The 22796-nt window shown below is 51.1% G+C and overlaps 1 protein-coding gene across 6 annotated transcripts in view; it reads right to left on the bottom strand.

The window, feature by feature from the left end:
- Positions 1–22796, bottom strand: part of KAZN (kazrin, periplakin interacting protein) — a 204485-nt gene that overhangs the window by 4258 nt on the left and 177431 nt on the right. For 4 of the 6 annotated variants that reach the window (XM_053997487.1, XM_053997490.1, XM_053997492.1 and 1 more), the window contains 2 exons: positions 8052–8243; positions 30–166 (listed from right to left, as the gene is read on the bottom strand). In XM_053997487.1, the coding sequence (XP_053853462.1) occupies positions 30–166; positions 8052–8243 (329 nt within the window). Of the gene's footprint in view, positions 1–29; positions 167–8051; positions 8244–8363; positions 8418–14118; positions 14201–22796 lie in introns of those variants that run through there. The other 2 variants (XM_053997491.1, XM_053997493.1) reach the window with 2 other exon arrangements.

Below are 22796 nucleotides of genomic sequence, written 5' to 3'. Positions count from 1 at the left end.
GAGAGCACGGTGCTGGGCTCTGCACTCACTTTCCTGTGCTGTTCGTAGTTGCGGATGAAGTCCCGGAGCTGCTCCTCCCGGCTCTCCAGCGTGGCGTACAGCTGCTGCATCTGGCTCACCAGGTCTGTCTTCTCCCCCTTCAAGCGCTTGCGGTCGGCTTTCATGGCTGTGGGGGAGAGGATCACTCCAGCATAGGAGGCATGGCAGCCCCTTGACTCCATCTCTTTTATTTTTCAAGGAAAAAGCACCAAAATGACAATCCTGGGGGCTGGGCTGGGCTGGGAGAAGATGCCCAATTCACCCCCATCGCTGCACCCCTCGAAATGCCCATCACGTCACCACTGTGGCTCCTCACCACTGCCCATCCTCCAAGGGGCAGCTCAGACCTTGGAAAAGGAGGTTTGGGAGCAAAACTGCAGCCTCAGCCTCAAGGCCTGGCGCAGGAAAACCTGCTGCTCCCTTTCCAGGATAAATAAACCACAACCAGTTTATTTTTAGCAGCGAGGCAGATTCCAGAGTGCTCCCACGAGCCCAGGGCACGGCTCCCTGAGTGTCCCCTTCCAGCTCAGGGATGCTGTGTTGGGATGAGGGGATGGAGCGGAGGCACATGATGGGTGTTTCAATAGCCCCGAGAGGAACCCAAAACCTTCAGGTTTTCCCTCCTCATTGCACCAGTGAGGGATGCTCGCTGACCCCAGGACAGCTGTGAAAGGTTGGCAATGCAGGGAGAATTACAGAAATCTCATGTAGGATGAGGAGATTCAGTCACTTCTGTACTGAACCTGGTCCTTGGCAGTGCTGCAGAAGTGCCCTGTGGCTCCCTGCTCCAGAGACACCCCACTCCACCAAAATAATGCCCAGTTTAGGAATCAGATCACAAACATTTCATTATATATTCCTGATTTTCCACCCTGAGCAAGTGCTGCTAACTCAGGGATGCTATGAAACACCCTCTGCCCCTCCAACTCTCCCTGCACTCATCATATTGAATCACTGAGTCTTGCAAGTTGTTGTTTGTATTATAAAAAGAATCATAAATGCCCCCAAAACTCTCCAGAATAAAACAACCCCACAGCCACCAGGGGCTGTGTATACTAGAAAAGCTGCCAGAAGATGATGCAGCATCATGAGTGGGACCTGTCTCCATGCACACATCCAACCTTTCTCCATCAGATTACAGAAATCACAGCAGCTGTTTCAGCCCACGCTGTGTTTTCTACCCCCTGTAATGAGTCACTTCATCTGGGGCTTAAACTGCACGTCAGGTACCTTTGGGCTCCTCTCAACACGTGGGGATAATAAAGACAATGTAAGAAATACAAGGAAACCACGACTGAGCCACTCTGAAAGGGGAATGAATTTCCTTCACGCACCTTTGGCACCCTTGGCTTTGAGCCTTTGCTTCACCCAGCACAGGGGAGCTCTGCTCCCACCCTCCTCTGGCTGGGAGCCCTCAAAAGGCATTTCCACCTGCTTGTAAGCAGGGAGAGCACCATTATTTGCTGTGCAGTGAAGCCCCCAGTCACCCTCAGGCTGAACAAGCTGATTCTGGGATCACCCAGCCCTGCACAAGTGTGGAATAGACCCCAAAACCAGAGCAGCCCCCCCCAGTCCAGCTCTGTGCAGCTCCACGTCCCACCCCAGCTTGTCACAACCACAGTCTCGAGAAGTTTATTTGGGTATGAACTTCTGTGCACAGGTTTTACTCTACTTTTTGGACTATTTCTTACTCTAAGTGTGTGCTGGGAAGATGAGCAGTAAATCAAGTACTTGGAATGGAGCTGTAAGGAAAGGAGGGGGTTTGCGGGTGAGAGGAGAAAAAGATGGGGGAGAAAATCAGACTAAATAGTGGAGAAAGAGGGAGATGCTTTGGACTATAGAGATTTTTATCTGTTAAAATCCAAGAGATGAAACTCTTTGGACCAACTATTCTGCCATTAAGCATTGGAGATAAACCAGAACACCAAAAACCAGAAAATGAGGTAGGAAATGCTGCAAAAAATTCACATTGTCCTGTGACAAGGAGCTCTTGGGATTCTTCCTCGCCCACTTCAATGAACATGACTCCTCCTGGGACAGCTCGGCCTCTTCCGACACCAGGACTTCCCTTTCTTTTTTCCCATCTTAGGAAATTCCTACAGAAACCCTCTAAAAACAAACACAACCACACCCATGTCTTTGAAAAATCCCTTTCCCACTGCCTGTGTGTACTTAACCACCACCTTCCCCTGCCCAATTCTTTCACAGGAACTAAAAACTTGCTAAAAAAAGAAAAATTCATGATAAGTATGAACGAACCATACTGGGGTGAGATCCAGACCCCACAGACACATATGTATCTATATATGCAAAATTTAATTTCCTCAAGGATACTGGGAGGCCGTTATAAAAGTTTAAGTCACATTTGCCAATCTTTGGTGCTGGAGGCGACAAAATGAATCCTAATGAACTTAATTAAATAGTAAGTCCCCTATAGCATATAAACTCCTTTAATTAGTGGCAGTGTTCATGGCCCTTAAAGATTTACAGAAAACACTTAATCATTTGCCAATAGAAAAAAAGAAAATGCTCTGAAGCACTATTAGAAGAAGGGTAACTATCACCCAAGGTTGAATATGTATTGATATACTAATATTTACCAATATTTATGCCAGTGTATCAGTATTACAAGAAGATTATGAGGTTTGGGTATTGAAAGAGCAGATTTTTTCCTATTAACTCAACAGGACAATTTACCATTTGCTGCATTTCATATTTGAGAGATTTGCTGAAATTAACACACTTTTTTTTGCTCCCCTCTATTACTCTCCTTCCTCCAAGAACGATTAGCTCCTAAGCTTAAAGAAGATTTATCAGTCATTTGAGAACTTCATTCCAAGCCAAATTAATAGGAAATTAATTGAAAAAGGCAGGAGAAAAATAAAAAGTGAGGCAGAAGTGAGCTGCCAGCAGCTCCTGGACTGAGCCCCACTTGCTGCAGCAGCTTAATTCATCCTTAGCAAACAAGCCCAGCTAATTACTCAGTCAGGGAAAACGAGCCTTTGCAATCCATGGCCAGCCAAGGAGGGATAAAGCAGATTTTCCCTGGCTATCGGGTTCATCTGAGGAGGTGAAATGGCTTCTTCCTTTAATCTGATGATCCAGGGCCAGGTTTCTATATCCCAAACCCCCACAAGTATCCAAATAAACTCCCCCAGCCCATCAGCACAGCGGGCTCTGGACAAACCTCTGACCTCTTCATAAGAAGCAAGAAAAGAAACAAGAAATCCTAAACCCAGACCATGAGTGGAAAGTACTTCTCTTACCTGCATTATTAATTTTCCCCTCCCCTCAAAGCACATGGCAGAAGGAGAGGGGGGGCCCAGTAGCCCCCCTTGAACTCGGCAGCTCAGCACCAGCCTTGGCATCAAGGGATGGGGGAGATGGGCTGGGATGAGCTGGGTGAACCCCCCCAGCCCTCACCACCATCCCCACCTGCACCAGGGCACCCTGCCCTCTTGTTATTTGAGCTTCCACCTCCTGCCACTCGATCCTCTCCCAGTCCTTGGGGAGAAGAATGATGGACACAGACGTAACGGGACCAGCTCCACGCTGAGCTCCTCCTGCAGCCAAAACAATTAAAAATCCACCCCCTCAAAATCCACCCCTTTTATTCCCAGCTCTACGTGAGGAGCCAAAATCCAGTCACTCCATTGGAGAGGCACAGCCTTGTCTGGGACAGCAGCAGGGCTGGAACCACCCAGTGATGCCACCACTGGAAGTGTCACCACCCCATGGCCCCAGTCTGATCTCACCATCCAACAGCTTCCAGCTGGGAATTAGCTCCTGTATCCTAAAGCCAGGCATCTCCCCCCAGGATGGGGGCTGCTCTAAATACTGCCTTCCCTCTTTGGAATTAATAGTATCTGATTAAGGAGATATCAATTACAGAGCATCCTGACGTGGAAGGGACCCACAAGGATCACTGACATCCAACCCTTGGCCCTGTGAGGTGGAGGCCGAGGTTCCCTTGGAGGACATATGAGTAGTAATTAGTGTGACTACCTTGATAATGTGATATTAGATGAAAAACTACTGCTTGAACCATAGAACCAGCATCTCTGCCCAGTTTCACTCCTGGGATAAGACAGCAATGCCCAGACACACACCAGGGCACTGGCAGAAGATGCAGCACACCTTTGAACTCCAAAGAGCAGCTTCCCGTGACTCCCATCCACTTCAAAGTCCTTCTCTCACCCCACACAATGTGAATTTTCATGCCAGGAACAGAATCAGAGCTGACTTTATCACTTACTGAATCACACACCTATTTTCTCATGCAGGGAAGGGCATCCTCGGGGAGCACGGCTGGAACCCCAGGGATGCCCTGTGCAACAGGAATGTGCAAACCCATCCTGTCCCATTAACATTTACTTAATTTCTCCTGTTTCTTCCTTGCAGCCATGAAATCCAATACTGTCACCATGACTAACCCATAAAATCAGGATCACAGTGCTGCTCCTTGCTTTGCAATTAAAGAGCCACGTGTGGTCCCGGGGCAGCTGTCACCATCAGAAAGATCTTGATGCTGAAAACATGAAAACATCAACGTTCCACGGTGTCAGGCAGAGCCAGCACTCACTCCTGGGGGTGTGGAGGTATGGAGCAGGCAGGAAATTGGAGCTCAATGTCAAATTTCATGAAAAAGTTAGATGAGGCAATTCTCCTTGGGGGAATTTACCGGGTAACAGCCAAGGGCTTCCCAAACCTGACCCAGCAGTCAACAAGGTGATCAATGACTTCTGAAAACTTCAGGTGGGTCTTGAAAGGAGAATAACAGGTCTTCTGTAGAGATCCATATCCTTATAGGGGAGATGGCTTCCTTGCCTGGGTCCATGGCTGGGAAATCCATCAGTCAGGACATCCATCCAGTGGGACACTCATCTTCTGGGACACCCATCTGCCAGGTCACACATCCTTCTGGGATATCCATCTGATGCAAACCCCATCTTCTGGGTCATCCATCCACTGGGACACCCGTCCACCCATTTCTTTGCTACCCACCCCCTCATTGCAGCAAGTTGAGGGTGCTGTGGATCTCTGGAGGAGGCTTTCCCCAGCCCAAATACTATTCCTGGGGAGTCACAGCTTTGAGCTGAAGGTGAGGGAGGTAGAAAAGCAGGCTACAACCCATTTGTGGAGCAGACATGAAGTTGGTTCATGCCTTTCCAAGCAGCAGGGAAAGCCAGCCTGAGGTTTTCACCCTGGCATCCAAAAAGGAAACAGAAACCAGGTTTGCTCTCCGCGTGATAATCCTGCAGGCAAGCTCCAGCACATTGGATAAACCTTCCCAGAAATGGGGTTTCTGCCATCAGCCCACATGCTCAGGGATGTCACCCAGCCAAGAGGCTCCTCAAGTCCCCCAGGCGCTTGGGCACGGTCCCTGCCCGCAGCAGGACCAGCAGTAATGAAGCTGTCTGCAACTTCTCCCATCAGGGATTTCCACACCAGAAATCCAGACCACATCCACACCTTTCCAGCCAGGAGGGGGGAAATAATAACTGCACTAATGCTGGAAGCACAATGGGATTTTAATTGGATGTTAATGGAATAAAAAAAGTGCAAGAGATGGAATTAGCCCAGAAAAAAGTGGAATAAAGATGCACAAAGCACATGCTGACAGAAATAAAGAAACTGGTCGAGTTGCTCTTGCAGAGCACCCTGTGCTGGGCCAGATCCCTGCCCCTACCCTGCACAGCAAGGACTTGTTAGCACGGCACAGAGAAGATGAAGCAAGGCTTATCAGCTTTATCCCTGTGCCAAATGCTGTTGGGAAGGGCTGGAAATGCACCTCCAAAGGGGGACAATGAACCCACCCTCCATGGAGACCATCACAAACCAAACCCTGTGTGGTTGTGCAAAATAAAGGCTCTTAAAAACTGCTGGAGCCCCCAAAAGCAAACCCGACCAGCAAAGCCTCTCCGCTTCCCTCTGCAGCACGGCCCGGCGAGCCAAGATCCATCTGAACCAGCTGCACTGCACTTCCAGGCTCAGAGCCAGCAACGATGACAGATTTCCATATAATTTATCTGCTAATGACATTCCACAGGACCCACCATGGATCGTGGGCTGCTGCAGGCACAGGGACGCTGCAGGCGCTGCTGCTGGATGTGGGGCAGCCTTTGGTGAGGATGTGGGACTGGGGATGCAGGAATGCAGGCTGTGAGGAGGAGCTGCTCTTGGGAGGTGCTCTGGCTGCAGGACACAACTGACACAGATCCCTAAACTACAGGACAGTGTGGCCAAGTTCCCCTGTGCTCCTGGCACAGCTTTATCCCGCAGTTCCTCACTACAGAGCCATGCCTTCCCCAGGGTGTCCATCAGCAGATCCATCTCCCCTGGCAGAACCAGTCACCAGGCGCCGTTTTTCCTCCACTTTTGGCTACGTTTCTCTCTGGACAATTTTTCACAGAAAGAAAAAAGGATTTTATTCCCTTCCAGCTGCTGATCTCGTTTTCAAGTTATCCCTCTCAGTCACTGTTGCCAAGTCTGCTCTGCTGCCCGGAGCCTCCAGCCCAGACCCAGCCTGGACAACTTTCCCAAAACCACAAAAGCTTCTCAATACTGCAGGACAGGGAAAGAGCATCAATTGAAAAAAGCTTCTTGCTATGTGCCCATCCAAGTGCCAACTGAGATTCTCTCTTCCTAGCCACCACACGTGCAGAGAACTCCTGGAAAACCAAGCTCAGAAGCTTGAATATTGGCAAATAAAAGCCCAATAAAACCACAACATTATATTCCTTAAATACTCATAATTTTCAAGCCAAACTCACTTTTTCTCTGGACCATCCTCCACAGAAGCACATACAGGAACATTGCAGCTTCTGAAATGACTTCTTACTCTTTTTTTTTTTTTTTTGTAACTAGTATTATAATAGTTATGCTTTTCTGCATTTTGCATTTATCAGCACTTCCCTCCCTGCCCCATCCACACGGGGCAAATATTCCCTAATTAAGGTTTTTCTCCTCCAATTACAGTTCTATAAACCCAGAGCATTTCCTGCTGCCTGAGGCTGCACTGGTGGTGTGGGGGGAGGCATGATTTTGGAGGTATTTTGGCTGTTGCTGATGTATGGGGATGTTTTTGTACATCAGAGAGTGATAACAAAAATTTTTGAAGTCCTTTCCCCAAATACTGACTCAGCCTAATTCCCTGTGCCTCCGAGCATCTCGGCATCCTGGACAGGGGGAGATGCAGAGGCCCCACAGCTCCCCACGTGCTGCTCAGCCTCTGAGCCTGAAAACTTTTGACAGCTTCTCCTCATAATCCGCAAATATGAGCTGACAAGTGCAAGTTATACTCGGTATGCTGGGGATTTGAGATGATATTTAGAGCCATGGCGCTGCCAGGGTTTGACACGTGAGAGCCCTCCCTGCTCAGGATCATCCCCCGGCTCCAGCTAACAAAACCATCCTGCCTGGATTTATTGTCAGCTTGGTTTTAGAGCAGAAAAGCTGCAATGTTGTATTTTGCTCCACACACTCCAGTCCCGGGGCTTGCTGTGCAGGTAAGGAAGGGAGAGCACAGCCCTGACTGCCACAAAAACCCCCAAAGGCAGCCATGAAGGAAGGAGGAGACCCTGAATGTCACCTGGAGGTAACCCCATGCGGGACAAGGAAGGTTTCAGTCACCAGGAAACTCACAGCTTCCCTCCTGCAAGTCTGAGGGGCTCAAATCCAACCCAAACCCCATCACCAGCTGCATTTCAGCTGCTGCCTTGGCTCTGCTCTACAGCTGTGGAGGAATTCCTTTGCAGTGCTGCAATCAATCCTCTCATCCCATTTCCCAGCCCATTGCTGCACCCCAGTCCTTCCCAGCTCCACACCAGCCCTTGCTGGGGCAGGAGAGCAGGGGGGGGTCCCAGGGACACCAAACCCCCACCAGGAGCACCTGATGAATGCGCTCTGCAGAGTCCAAGTGAAAAGGATGCCTTTTCCTTTGCTCATTAATGAACATTTTGAAAGTTGAGGGTGCCGGGGAGCCGTGCAGCCGAGGGAGGCGCAGCCCTTACCCTGCAGAGCCTCCTTGGCACGTGCCAGCTCCTGCTCCTTCTGCGCCAGCTGCACCTTCAGCTCGGTGGCCGAGAGCACCTCCGGGGACTTGCTGCCGTGTGTCTCCTCCAGGTCCTTGGTCAGCATTTCCTTCATTTGCCGGAGCAGGTGGACCTCCTCCTGCAGCTGGGCCACCTCCTCCCGCAGCAGCGCTGGAGGAAGAAGGGACACAATGTGAGGAAGTGAGCGACGGCTCCAGCACAGCCCCAGGTCCTGCTGGAAACCCCAGCCCCGGGGAAACGCCGCTGGGCTGCCCCTCCCTGCTGGCAAACCTGCTCTGAGCAGCCCAAAACCTGCACCACGCTGCGACCGGAGGAGGAGGAGGATGGATGTGATGGGAAGGCACTAGGAGGGAGGCAGGGAGCCTCCACTGGGTGATGGCTTTAGCATTAAAAAAATAAAAATAGATGTTAATATGTAATAGTAATAGTAAGAAGAAACCAAGAAGGACTTTCCTATCCAAACCACTCACTGACAGGGCTGGGGTCCAACAGCTGAGCTCCTGAGCTCCCACACATCTCAGCTCTGCCTCCAGCCACCCACATGCTCAGAGCACACTCAACAAAACCACTATGAGACTGGAAAAAAGGAAGATGACGCTTCCATCCACAGCCTCAAATCCTGAATTTTGCAGACTTACACCCCGTGACTGCTCACTCCTCCAAGCAGCTACACTGCAGGAGCATCCTGGCAGAACCCAGCTGGGATCCCCTCCACAGCAGGCACTGGAGGAAAGCTCCAGCACCTCATTTCCTACAGCTGCACCCACTGTTTAGTGTAATAAAGTGCTTTTCTGCTATTTCCACATTGCACCCATCACCCTCATCCTGCAAAACACTTTTGGGCTGTGTAGGTGCCACTGCAATCCTCCCTCTGAGTCTGGCTTTGCTTTCCCTCCCCTTTAAAAACAGGTGGAGAAAAGCTTTTTCACAGCCCAAACTGGCTTATTGATTTCATAGAATCATGGAATGGTTTGGACTGGAAGGCACCTTAAAAACCATCCAGTCCCAATCCCTGCTATAGGCAGGGATACTTTCCAGTAGATCAGGTTGCTCTAAGTCCAGCCTGGACTTGAACACTTCCAGGGATGGGACATCCACATCCTCTTGGGTTGGCATCATGGACACGGGGAGAAAAAATAACCCCATCAGCACACAGGTCACAGTTACCAGAAAAATGAAACAGAAATTAAACCCAAGCACTTCCTCTCCAAACCACCGTGGCTCTGTCCTTTCCCCAGTGCCCACGAGTAGCAGTGGGCCTGGAGGACACCAACTGGACACGGAACACAGGGATTTGTCCCCTTGTTCTTCCTCGGGTCCCTCTGCACGTGCACGGGCCGTTTCCTGCTCGCGGAGCGAGGCCGGGAGGTGACGCCGGCGGCGGGACAGGGAGAGGCAGCTCCCCCCGGCAGCTGCGCCAGGAAGGCAGAAAATCTGCTGCACATACTTGAAATGCTTCCCGAATGAAAACTGGCAAGGCCCCATTCTGTAAATTATTTAGCAATAAAGTCACTAATGAGGAACAGTCGAGCTCCGGGCTGGGGGGTTTGGTGCAGCCCAAAGTGCTTTCTTGAAATCCGTGCAAAAAGCAAGAACTGGAGGAGGCCAAGGCCAAAAGGATCTTCCCCAGGGATGGGAGAAACACAGCGTGTCCCCTCCAGCCTCTGGGAACCCTGAGAGGATGTGAAGGGCTCACACATGGTGGGGTATTTAGTGTGCAAACCCCACCAAGCGCCTTCCCCAGCCACAGAAAGGCCCCTGCAGCCCCACAAAATACCCCTGGCTGCAACAAATTACTTTTTTTTTCCCCCCACTGATAACTCATTTTCACCTTTCCTTACATGCCACTTCATCAAGGGCTATTCCTGGGAAAAAAAATGAACCAGCAGATGAGGATGGAGGCAGGGCAGCCTGCACAGGGTTGACTGATCCTGACGGATTCCTGCAAATTGCAGCATTTTGGTGGGAACCAAGAAAATCCCCACACAGCAGGAAGTGATCTGGGAGAGGGAAAACAAGACCAAGGACAGACAGCCCGGGGGGAATTCTGCAGCAAAGAATTCCAGAGAGGTCCTTGGGCATGGCCCAAGGTGCTGTAATACCCTGCCCAGTGCAGCTCCCCAAAAATGCACTGATCCTCTCTGCTCACAGTTAGAAACACTGAAAAAATGGAAAAGCATCTCTCCTCCAAAACAGGCAACGAGGGAATTTCATCCCCACTTAGTACTCGGCTCCTGATCCAGGCAGAAAGTGCTGAAGGATTAAAATCTGAGATCTATGAGAAGCTACACATGTAATCTGGACAGAAACATGCAGCACCATGCTCCTCACGCTGCTGGCTGCAGGCCAAATCCTATGGAGAACCTGAATTATTGATCAGCCATATATCCAAAATTCTTGCTTTTTAGACATATAATTTGAGATAGATATATATATATATCTGTAGAAAAAAGGATTATGCTTTGCAATATATAGTTATATTTGCTACATATACATTATTATATATATGGCAAAGCCAAATCCGTTTAAAAAAATAAATATATATATATGTAAAATTGGAAAGCACAATCCATGCAGCCAGGGTTTGATAGGAAAATCCCTCTTTCCAACTCCCTCTCAGGGCTCCTGCCAATGTCATGGAGTCACAAACTGGTTAGGGTTGGAAGGGAGCTTAAAGCTCATCTTGTTTCACCCCTGCCATGGGCAGAGACACCTTCCACTATCCCAGGGTGCTCCAAGCCCCATCCAACCTGGCCTTGGACACTTCCAGGGACGGGGCAGAAACAAGTTCTCTGGGCACACACCTGTAATGCCACTCGTGTACAGGACTTCCATCACTCCAATGCTTCCTCTGGTATTCTGCCCACCAAAATCACACCAAATTTCCCCCTCAAAGCACTTCCCCCCCGCCCAGCATGGAGCATCTGCTCTCCATCACTCTTCTCCAAGCTTCCATCCCAACTCTCCAGCACCTCCTGCTCACAAGGGTCCCATGGAGAAATCCCATGTTATTGGCATAATTTGCATTAAGAGCCTCAGCTTGAAAGGGAAATTTTAGCTTAATTTTCAAACAGGGGGGAGAAAACCCCCACTGCTCTGCCGAGTTTAAGTACCGAAATAAATGACCTGAAATGTGTCATTTGCAGGCAGCTCTTAGAGATCCTTACAGAAAAGTTCCAATAGCTGGGAAAATGGGGTCAATTATTCAGGAACCTCATTTCAGCCTCTCTTTCTTCCACATAGAGATGGCTGAGGAGGATTTCCATGTGATTCCTATCAGCTGGATAGAGCTGTGCCTCTACCTGAAGCTGCAAAGGAGTTTGCAGTGAGCATCAGCCCTCACCAGCAGGGACCAGGGCTCAGTGCCCCTCACAAGGGACTCCACACACCCCCCAGCATGATGCAACAGCAATCAGGAGAAGAGAATATTTTTAAAGTCTTTTTTTTTTTTTTTTTTGCAGTTCACCCTTGCAAGCATCACTACATCAGGGTGCAAAGTTAAATCTGCCATTAGGAATCATCTCCTAAATGCTACAGCCTCAATGTAAAAAGCTTCCACAGCACTTTTCCCCCAGTATTTTTGTCCCTTTTAAATTTTCCCTCCTCTTTTTAACCTTTTTTTTGTGGGGGAGGTGAATTGGGTGCCTTCTGTAATTCCTGACTACCCAGAGGAGAAGGAGATATTACCTTGCATGAACAAACCCCATCACTCATCCAAGCCCTTCCAAACCTGCTGCAAGTGGGCAGAGATGAAATTAATGCAATTTAAACATTTCCCAGACCAGCTGATGAAAACTACCATTCCCACTGAAATAATTGGCTGTTAATTATATTTTAGTTGATCACATTAAACTTCCATGACACTGCTGGATTCTGCATCCTTTATGCTTCAGCCACTGATGGGTGTTAACAGATAATGCCAATGTGATTTTTTTTTTTTTTTTTTAAATTGTGGTGAACATCACCAGGCAGCATTTGGGGCTGAAGTTTCCACTCCTGCTCCTGCAAATCCCATTTTGGACTCCTCTGGGCAGCAGACCAACCCTCCATGCAGCAGCAAAGCCTTTTACTGGCCTTGGAACAGGCATCACTTTAAAGACATCCATTTAAAAGCATTTTTTTTTTCCATGTAACTCAGCTGACACGATTGCTGTACACGCATTTCTGCCTTTGGAAGGGACATATTAAAAATGGATGCAGAACAAACGACGAGGCTCATGTGGGTGAATCAGTGTCTCAGGTGAAAGCTGCATTTTGTGCCGCTTTTGTGAGTTTGATGGTGAGATGGTTTTTGCTTTGCTGGGCACAAATCAAGGGTGTGTTTTTATCCAGAACATCAGCAGGATAAATATACATGTACACACATCTCTGTCCCAGGATGAGAAATGCAAGGGTCATAAAGAACCTTATTAGAAAAAAAAAAAGATTCAAGACTCAGGGATGAGCTGAGTTTGTATTTTAAAGAGCATCTCATCCCCTCTGATTTTTAAGTAGCTTCTCAGCTTGGGACCTCCTTCTTGCAAAGGTGCAGAAAGCTGGAGAGGGACTTCTGACAAGGGTTTTGTAGTGACAGCACAAGGGGGAATGGCTTCCCACTGCCAGAGGGCAGGGTTAGATGGGATATTAGGAAGAAATTCTTCCCTGTAAGGGTGGGAGGCTCTGGCACAGGGTGCCCAGAGAAGCTGTGGCTGTCCCATCCCCCAAAATGTTTGATGCCAGGTGGACATGGCTTGGAGCAATGTGGAAGGTGTCCCTGCCATGGGATGAGATAGGCTTTAAGGTCCCTCCAACCCAAACCATTTGTAAGAGGACCCAGCTACTGCCACTGCCCAGGACTTGCTGGGGCAAAGCCAATACATCCAACCTCTCCACCTGGGCACCACAATGGACTCACAGTGGCTCAAAACGAGCCCCCTCTGCACCCCACAGCATCATCTCCTCAAGGGGAGAAGTGCAAGTCTGACATTTGTAAATCACCACTTCAGCCCAGCCCTGCTGTGCATCCCAGGCACATCCCTCAGTATGGAATCTCTGCAGCACCATGGCACTCCATGACCTCAGAGGAGCTGTCAACCACCCAGGTGGGTACCAGGGCGCTCAGCAGAGGCTCTTGGGTTGATAAAATGAATTCTGGCTTTGCACACCTATCTCTTACTTTCAAATAAGCTTTTATTTCCACCCCGTGCTGGTGCTGCGATGCTATGAGTGAGCTGTCATACCTGGCCACAGATAATCCGTAAGAATTTCAGGGCAAAGCTTTCACCCAGTGAGAGAAAATCCTTACAAACACCACTTCTGACCATTTCCTGAGTTAGACACCAGCTTGGCCTCGGTGTGCCCACATGGTCACAGCTGTGGTTCAGGACCCCCAGCCACACACACTGACCCATGCCCCACCACCCAGCTGGGGCAGGACGTGCAGAGACCACCTGCTTGCCAAGTTACCCCCACGTCCTGGCATTCCCCACCCCAAAAAGAAGGATTATTTCCATCACACAGTCTCCCAGTCTCTGGTCTGCCCCGGCCACATGCTGGTGGGTGCCTCACAGGGGATGTGAGTAAATAAAAACCTGTGAGTAAATAAACCCCTGTGCACGCCTGAGCAGGGCGGCTTGGGAGCCACAGTGCTTCGGGGCCAGGCCGGGGGCTGTGGGGGCTGCCAGAAGCACACACGGCAGAGGAGCCGCTGGCTGGTGAGCCGCGACCCCCGCGGCAGCCCCGGAGCCGGCTCCGAGCCCTCCGCCGGCTCCCCCAACTCCTCCGGGAGACAGAACGGACTGCGGGGGGCACCGGGAGCCGCCCGGCCCGGCCCTCCCCAGCGCCGCGGGAGCACGGAGCCCCTCGCCCCTGCCCCTCGCCCGCCCGGCCGTGGGGACAGCACGGCCACCACCGCCACCCTCCCCGCGGCCCCGGCGCGCTCCGGCGTCGTTTCGTTTCTCGCAGGAGGAAGCGAGCTCCAAGCACAAAGCCAGCGAGGGGAAGCCGTGCACGACCGCTCCCGGGGAGCCTCCGGGGACCCCCTTACCTGCGTGGGCTAGGCGGGGGCACAGCGCCCTGCCCGGAGCATCGTCCGCGGCCGCCCCTCGCCGCGCCCGGGCAGCCGGACAATGGGCCGGGCGCGGAGCGGAGCCCTGCTGGCAGCGGCACGTCCCCGCCTTGCTCTCCTCCTGCTCCGACTTCATGGCGGGGCACGGCGGGCCCGGGGGTGGCCGGGGGCGCGGGGGGGGTCCCCGGTGGGCGGCTCCTCCCCGGTTCCGCCCGGCAGCGCGCGGAAGTGCGGCCAGCGCTACCTGCGCCGGGAGTTTGACCTCTCGCCGGTCGCTTGATGTCACGGCTCGGAGGAGTGGCTCTGCCCCGCACAGCCCGAGCGGCGCGGGACGGGGGCCCCACAACTCTCCCGGAGCCCCGGGGCCGCGCAGGAACCCGCGGCCGGCCGGCGGCGGAAATGATTCCCGGCTGGAATCATCCATCGCTCCCGCCGCTGCCACCCACCGAGCGGCCAGAGCCATGTCCCGGCGGCTCTGTCGCCACCGCTCTCCGCGATACTCGGCCAGCGCCGGCGGCACGGGGGGAAACTGAGGCGGGAGGGTGGCGAGGCAGCCCCGGGCAGCCCCACGGCTCGGGCCAGCTCGGCCGCGCAAGGCGAACACGTGCAGCGTTTTCTCTCGCAATGCAGTTGTTACTTATTTTATGCGGGATGACGTGAGCAGAGACAAAGCAAAAGCCGTTGAGAACGCAGAGACCACCTGCCTTTCTGTGATAAAAGCCACATAAAAATACACCAGAACAACCAAACTCTCTGAAACCCAGCACGTTGGTATAGCCTTTCCATAGATCACTAAGGTTGGAAAAGACTTCCAAGATGAAGTACAACTCTTAGCCGAATTGCACCATGTCCACTAAACCATATGGCACAGTGCCACATCTGCTTGTGTTTTGAACACTTCTAGGGATGACAACTCCACCACTTCCCCTGAGGAGCCTCTTCCAATGCTTGACCACTACTTCAGTGAGGAAATTTTACCTAATACAAATATTTTTGTTCCCTAAGGTACACGGTGCACTGTTACCTGCCCTCACCCTGCTGCCTGGGCTGCCTGTTTCCAAGCCCCCCACCGCAGACCTGCTTTATAAATTTCGTTGCCTGCCAAACCAATGAAGAACTGGGCAGAAGCCCTTTGGGTATATGAATTTTTGCCTCTGTTACACTGTTAACCTCACTAGATGAGCCCTGCCTGGCCAGCTGCCGGCTCAGGGATGCTCTGGAGGCAGCCCCAGCACTCTTGCTCTGCCCAGGAAGGCAGTGCTTGCACAAAGCTCAGAAAACACAGTCCAAGACAAAAACCCCACCATATTCCACTTCACAACGGCACCGAGCCCCTGCCAGCCACTGTGAAGCCAGCTCCCCCGCCCTAGAGCAGCAGTATCTCAGGCATGGGGAAACTGAGGCACACCCCGTGTCCGTAGGCTTTGACATTTTGGGGAAGTGGGTGAAAATACAGCTGCGGGAGGAGTGAGCTGTCCTGGCTAGGAAGGAATGCACCCATGGCCACCTTGTACACGCAGGTCACTGGTTTAGGTTGTCACCCACCCCGTGACCCTCCTGGCCTCCCAGTGCGCTGGCGGGCATTGCCCCTTCCCTCACCAGCAGCTCGGGAAGGGGAAGGGAGTTGGTTTTGTTGTGCAACAAGCGCTGGCTCTCATTGCAGCAAACCCAGAGCACGCAACAGGCTGGCACTGCCCCATGGCCGGGCACGGCTCTGCCGTGCCCCATCGCCCCTGCCACCCCCTACCTCAGCTCCGGGAAGCCCAGGAAAGCTCTGCGTCACCTGCCATCGCACCCTGCTTGCACAACTCCGCTCTCGGGGATCAAGTCGGAGCGCGTCCGTGCCGGCTCAGCTCCCGGGGCTGCGGGAACGCTGCCACGGCCGGAGCCACCCCACGCGAGCCGGGAGTCACCGCCGGCCCCGCGGCACCTGCGGGTTTAATCCTGCCCGGGACGCAATCCCGGAGCAAAGGTAGCCGTATGACCTGCCACGGCACGGGAAGGTGCTGAGCTGCAGCGCCCCGAACCACAGCAGAGGGAGGAGGTTCTCCACGTCACAGGCATTGCACAAGCCCAAAGCTCCCCAAGAGCTCCCCGTGGAGCCTCCTCCCTGGCAGAGGAGCCCGGTGAGCGAGCGGGAGTGCTGGGCTGGGCTGAGAACTGCCTGCTGCTGACTAATGGTGGCCGGGCAGCGTTACTCACACCCGCAGCACCCGGCCGTGCTGAGCGCAGCTCGGCTGCTCTTTGACCCAGCGATGGACCCGCGAGGATTCCCCTGCCCCTTCCTTTGTGATTAATAATCCCTTCGGAAGGCACACGGGAAAATGGTGCTGCTGAAGTCAAAGATGGCTCATGCCTCAGCTGGGTTTGTGTTTGCTCTGGGCACCGAGTGTGTCCCTGTGACAGGCAGCAGTCACCCTCTGGCTGTGGTGAAACTGGGGTTGGTCTCGGTCTCCTCTCCTTGCTCTGGATCAAGCCATTGCTGCGTGGCCAGTGGTGGTCCCTGGCCTTAGCCAACCAGAAGCTGAGGCCAGTGAGGTATTTCTGTCCCTGGAGTCACTCCCCGTGGATTCTGGCTGCTGCTGGCGCAGGGAAAGGGACAAGTGCTGGTGTCAATGCAGATGGGTCTGGCCCTTCATGCCAAATTGGCCAGCCTCCTTCAGCCCTCCCTAGCCAAGACCCTTCTTCAGGGGCAGGAGAGACCCTTCCCACCCAAGCCTGGCTCTGAAGGTCTCGGCAGGCTGATCCAAACTTGACAACCCCCACCAGTGGACAAACCTGCATCGTGTGTCCCATCTCCAGCTTCCTGGGCTTGGAGGTCTCACCAGGGTTATGGTTCTGAAGCAAGCAAGCTACAGGTGGTGGTCACCACCAAAAATTGTCCCGGCTCTGCCAAAAACCACAACCACCACCCCCAAGGGCAGGGCCCACCAGAGACTGGCAGTAGAGAGTCAAGGTGGGGTCAGAAAGTTGTCCAGCCCTGGCACAAGCTGCCCAGGGCAGTGGTGGAGTCCCCACTCCTGGAGAGGTTTAACAGACATGTGGATGTGGCACCTGGGGACATGGATTAGTGGTGGCCTTGGCAGTGTTGGTTGGACTGGATGATCTTAGAGGGCTTTTGCAACATTGATGATCTTATGATTGTGGGAAAAGGCAACTCAGCTTCAGCACTGCTGCTCCAAAGGGAGCAGTTCTCCCTCCCTACAACACAGAATGGGAGCTGGTGGCTGATCAAATGCAGCTTGAGCATGTGGCTGGTGCTGTGTCACTGCCCTGGAGCAGTGTCACCGGCACCTGCAGCCACTGCTGAGTAACCTCAGCCCTGCTGAAGAATCTCTGCAGAAGGCCAGCGGTGCATCCCTGCACCTTCACACAGGAGCTGGCCCTTGAGAGCCACATCTGACCTGGAGGACAGAGCTGTCCATAAAAACCACCAGAACAGAAAAATCTGGAGACCTCATACAAGCTCTCCTGCTTCAAAATGCCCCCTGCTTCCAGGAAAACTTACTAAAACTCCTCTCCCACGGCCATGGAAACCCCCCTCTCCATCCCCCTCTTCTGCAAAATAAAGATAACAGAGTGAGGACATGTTTCAAAACAGAGCCGATTTCTTTTTTCCCCCTGGTTTTTCTTTCAAGGAAAAACTTCTCTCAAAAATGACAGATTTTTGTCAAACATTTCACTCATGACAAATTGGCATTGTCATCGAGGAGAGCGCTCGGCTGGGAGTTTCGGAGGCTCTTCGGGAACCTCCATCTGCTCTTAGCGAGTTAAAATCCGACGGCGCTGAGGTTGGAGAACGTAACGTGTGAGGCAAGGATTAATTAACATCGATCTGGCTCCAAAACCAGAGGCGGTGAGAGTAATTTTCATTGAGGAACTTGGCACCGCTTAGCACCTCCTCCTCCTCCAGTGCTGTCGGAGTATTTTGAGCTCCTGAAAATCACACGTGCATCAGCAAGAGTTTTTGCATTTATTAATGAAAGCCTCGATAGAGAGAAAAATCTTAATTTTTTTATTATCTCCCTATCCAGGCCATACACAGCAACTTTACCCTTCTTTGAAACAGCACTGCAAAAGCTGTTTTAAAGAGGCAAAAAAGCAACAGGGAAAGGGCAAACATCATCATGTTGGTTCCAATCTCATTTGGTACAACTTCCTAAGCTCATCACAGTTATTTCTATTGTGTTTTTTAATTTTATCATGAGGATTGTATTTATCATCACAGACATTTTATGCCTAACTTCTGGGCTCTTTACAATATTTTCATTCAAATGCTAAAAGGCTGTAATGAGTCTAAGATAATGGCCCGCAAATATAAATGACACAGATCAGAATAGGGGGAAATTGGTTAAAAAGGAAAACAAACAGAAATTATCCATCCTAATTTGCATTCAAAGACAGTAACTGGGGAAAAAAATTGATGCATTATGGAGAGGGAGGTTTCACCTGAACCCAACAGGACCTGCTGCGCTTCTGCAGCATCTGGATCCAGCTGCAAATGTCACTGACTCCTCCCTGCCCTCCCCAGCTTCATCAGCGCTAACGAGGCGAGGGGTGGCACAGAGAGCTGAGGTGAGGGGTGGCACAGACACTGAGACAAGGGGTGGCACAGACAGCTGAGGTGAGGGGTGGCACAAAGAGCTGAGGTGAGGGGTGGCACAGAGAGCTGAGGTGAGGGGTGGCACAGACACTGAGACAAGGGGTGGCACAGACAGCTGAGGTGAGGGGTGGCACAAAGAGCTGAGGTGAGGGGTGGCACAGAGAGCTGAGGTGAGGGGTGGCACAGACACTGAGACAAGGGGTGGCACAGACACTGAGACAAGAGGTGGCACAGAGAGCTGAGACAAGGGGTGGCACAGAGAGCTGAGGTGAGGGGTGGCACAGAGAGCTGAGGTGAGGGGTGGCACAAACAGCTGAGACAAGGGGTGGCACAGACACTGAGACAAGGGGTGGCACAGAGAGCTGAGCCAAGGGGTGGCACAAAGAGCTGAGGTGAGGGGTGGCACAGACACTGAGACAAGGGGTGGCACAGACACTGAGACAAGGGGTGGCACAGACAGCTGAGACAAGGGGTGGCACAGACACTGAGACAAGGGGTGGCACAGACAGCTGAGACGAGGGGTGGCACAGACAGCTGAGACAAGGGGTGGCACAGAGAGCTGCACGTCTGTGGCCGTGGAGGGGCAGGGTGGGCATCGATCAGCAAAACGTGAGTTCTCCGAGAGCTTTGAACCGCTGAACCCCACCAGAATCAATATTTTCCTTTTTAAAACAATGCTGGGGGGAAGAGCACATCTCTTATAGATTCAGTGTTATTCTGGGTTTTACATTATTCATTGAACCTCATCCCATGTCATGCTGCAGTGAATATATTACCATATATGATGACACAAAAATTACATGACTCCTGCAAATACCCGATAAAGTGTCAGGCTGGGCTGCTAAAGGAGCTGCAATCGCTCATTAGCAACGTGTAATTACACTGCCACACGCTGGGGTTGTGCCAGTGCCACCAGTCACTGCACAGGGAAAGAGAAGGAAAATAATAATAATAATAATAATAATAATAATAATAATAATAATAGTAATAAATCAGGCAACAACAAATCCCAGAGCTGCGTGGTGGGCTGTCTCAAACTTCGGGAAACATTTTCTTGTCACAGCTTTATCTCCCCCACAGCACATCCAGGAATGTCACTGCAAGGGCCACCGTGTCCCCAGAGCCTCCCAGCTCAGCCCACCTCTGATGGATCATGGGGGCACTTGGAGGGAAGAGGCTGCATGCAGAGAAATATCAGGGAAAATGGGAAGTCTGTCGGGACAGCTTAATGCTTTACCCCTGTGTATAAATGTGCTGTGTTTCTAAAAATGGCTTTGCAGCCTCAGTGCCACGTGTGATTCGAATGGGGCTGAAATTGGGCAGCTGCACTCTGATATTGGCCACTATCCTTGTACCCAGCTATTATTGCCTTTTAAATTTTTTTAAAGCTGCCCTGGAGCTTCCACAGAGTTTCTAATGCTCTGTCTTCATCAACCACTCCACCTACATATACATACATATATAAATATATGTATATTAGGGAATTCAGTATAGAAAACAAGTTTTTATGACACCCAAGGGAATTCAGTATAGAAAACAAGTTTTTATGACACCCACACAACCTGCTGCATTCATCAACACAACCCAAACTTACCCAAACCCCATTTCTTTACACCCAAAACCTGACACTCACTTGACACAAGACTTGTGCGTGTGCATAGACTCCAAGTGATGCTACAGCCCAATTTTTGGTTGCTTGTAGGAATTGCAAAGCTAAAAAAAAAAAGCAGGAATAAAGCCTGGCTGGGATGTCTGGGATTTGTGAGGCAGGTTAGGAAAGCCCAAGGGGCTGCACGGATCAACGACCTCTGAGCCTGGACATATCCCATTCCCCTCCTGTCACTGTGTGTATCAACAGAATATTTATAAATCAATTGAAAGCAATTAATCAGCTAGAGAAAGATAAGGGATAATGAAGAAAAGAGATTAGCTGGCGATGCACAAACAGGGCTCCTCTGGGGAGGAACTGCTGTGGTTGGAAGCCTCCTCTGCAAAGCCTATTAGCTCCACTTAAAAAAGAAATTTAAAAGAGGCAACCTGAATAATTAAAAGGAAGAGTTAATGGTTCATGCTAACAGCTTCTAAAAACCTGCAGCAGCCGTGTTTGTTAACCTGCAGATAAACCACTGCTCCAGGGCTGCAGCTGCAGCCCCACATTCCTGCATGGAGCCCAACATTCCTGCATCCCCTGTCCAGGGAGGCTCCCCTGGACACTGTGAGCTGCTCGGGGCCACCATCCTGCTGGGTCCACCTGAGTGACCAACCCTTTGAGCTGAGCTAGAAACAGTAACAGAGAAATGACTCCAGGATGTGAGGGGAAGCCTCCAGCGATGTCAATCCTAATATTGCCCACCCAGTGAATCCCATGGTAACCTTCCCACCACCAACCTGCTCCTGCTTGGCTAAGCCAGGACTAAATATATAGCTGGGTTGGTTGCCAACTGAAAAAAATTAACCTCTGGGCAGGGCAGTCAACATTTCTGCCATTGTCTGTATGTTTTCCTACTGATTTTTCCACCTTAATCCTTCCACACCAAACTCTGGGGAGGGGCAGGACCAGCAGCATTTTCCTTGGCTAATAATCATTTATTTCACACCCAGAAGATGCCAACACCAGGGCTGGGCTTAATCCAGCCTGCAGGACCAGCACCACCAGGATGGTGCCACTAAGAACTGGGTGCTTTTGGCCAAAATAACTTCCTGAAGCTGACACTTAATTTTTGAGGAGAATCCAAAAATGTGCCACCCCCCAGCTGTGACCTGCATCCTGGGGATGTCTGTGAGGAGCTTTCCCAAATTTATGGGGAAATTGGCAGCCTCTTCCAGTGCTGTGGGATCCCACCTGAGAGCTGGCAGCAGGTGGGCATCTTCATCAGGAAGACCCAGCAATTCAGAGGACTAAACACAGCATTTCAGTGCAATACTTGCCTTTTTCAAGTAGTACTCAACAAAATTGCCAGGTCAGAGCTGGAGCTCATGGGTTTTTTTTCCAGAGGAGGAGGGTAAACATCTCCCCCACCTTCCTCACCAACGTGCAAGGCAGCAATTTAACCTTCAAGGTAGAGCTCACATTCATTTAGTAACAGCCCTTATCTACAGGTTAGGGCCAGAGTAATTCCACCAGGAACAATATATAATAGATAAAAATAACTGCACTGCAGCACTGACAGGGATGGCACGAGCAGCTTCCTCCCTGCCCATCGATTTCGTGGCAGGTGATGGGCTGAGAGCAGGAAAACTCCCCAGGTCCTGGTGCTTAGGGGGCTAACGTTGATTTAACAGGTGTAAATCCACAGGCTGAGCCCACATCAGGCTCCAGGTGCCCCAGTGCATCCTGCTCCCCCTCCACTGCCCTTCACCCTGAACACCCAGAGCCCTGTTTCAAAAACCTTATTTTCCCCCTCTTATTGTTAATATTTTTTAAAAATAAATGAAATAAACTTAAAGGTTTTTCCAAGTGCCTAAGCATCAAGAGAGATAATATTTTATTTACCTATTATGAACCACTTACTGAACTTCTAATCTATGCTTATTAAAACTTTTCACTGCAATGTTTGTTCTGCCCTGCCAGGAGGTTCAGGACACACCTGGAGGTTTTAAACCATTTTTTGTTTTCCACCAAAGTGCTACTACCACACTAAATATCACAGCACACCTGACTGTGATGAAACAAATATACCCATGCCCATAAAATCACAGACTGGTTTGGGTTGGAAGGGACCTTAAAGCTCATCTTGTTTCAGCCCTGCCATGGGCAGGGACATTTTCCACTATCCCAGGGTGCTCCAAGCCCCATCCAGCCTGGCCGTGGACACTTCCAGGGATCAGGAGTTTGCAACCTCTCTGGGCAAAAAAACCCAAACTGACCCCAAATCAATACTGGAAATGAGGTTTTTCAGTCTGGAAATGAGGAGGCAAATGCCAACCAGTACCAAAAATATGCTTGTTTTTTCTGAAATGCCCACAGTACTGCTGGATGGGAGTGTGGCAATGGGTGGTGTAATGCTGCCCCATCTATTTTACACACATTCCCAAAGGCAGGAAAAGCCATTTA

Source organism: Vidua macroura, chromosome 23 (assembly GCF_024509145.1).
Source record: "Vidua macroura isolate BioBank_ID:100142 chromosome 23, ASM2450914v1, whole genome shotgun sequence".
In the NCBI taxonomy this organism is placed as follows: domain Eukaryota; kingdom Metazoa; phylum Chordata; class Aves; order Passeriformes; family Viduidae; genus Vidua; species Vidua macroura.
Note: the sequence above shows the minus strand (reverse complement) of the source record. Positions and strands in the feature narration are given on the sequence as shown.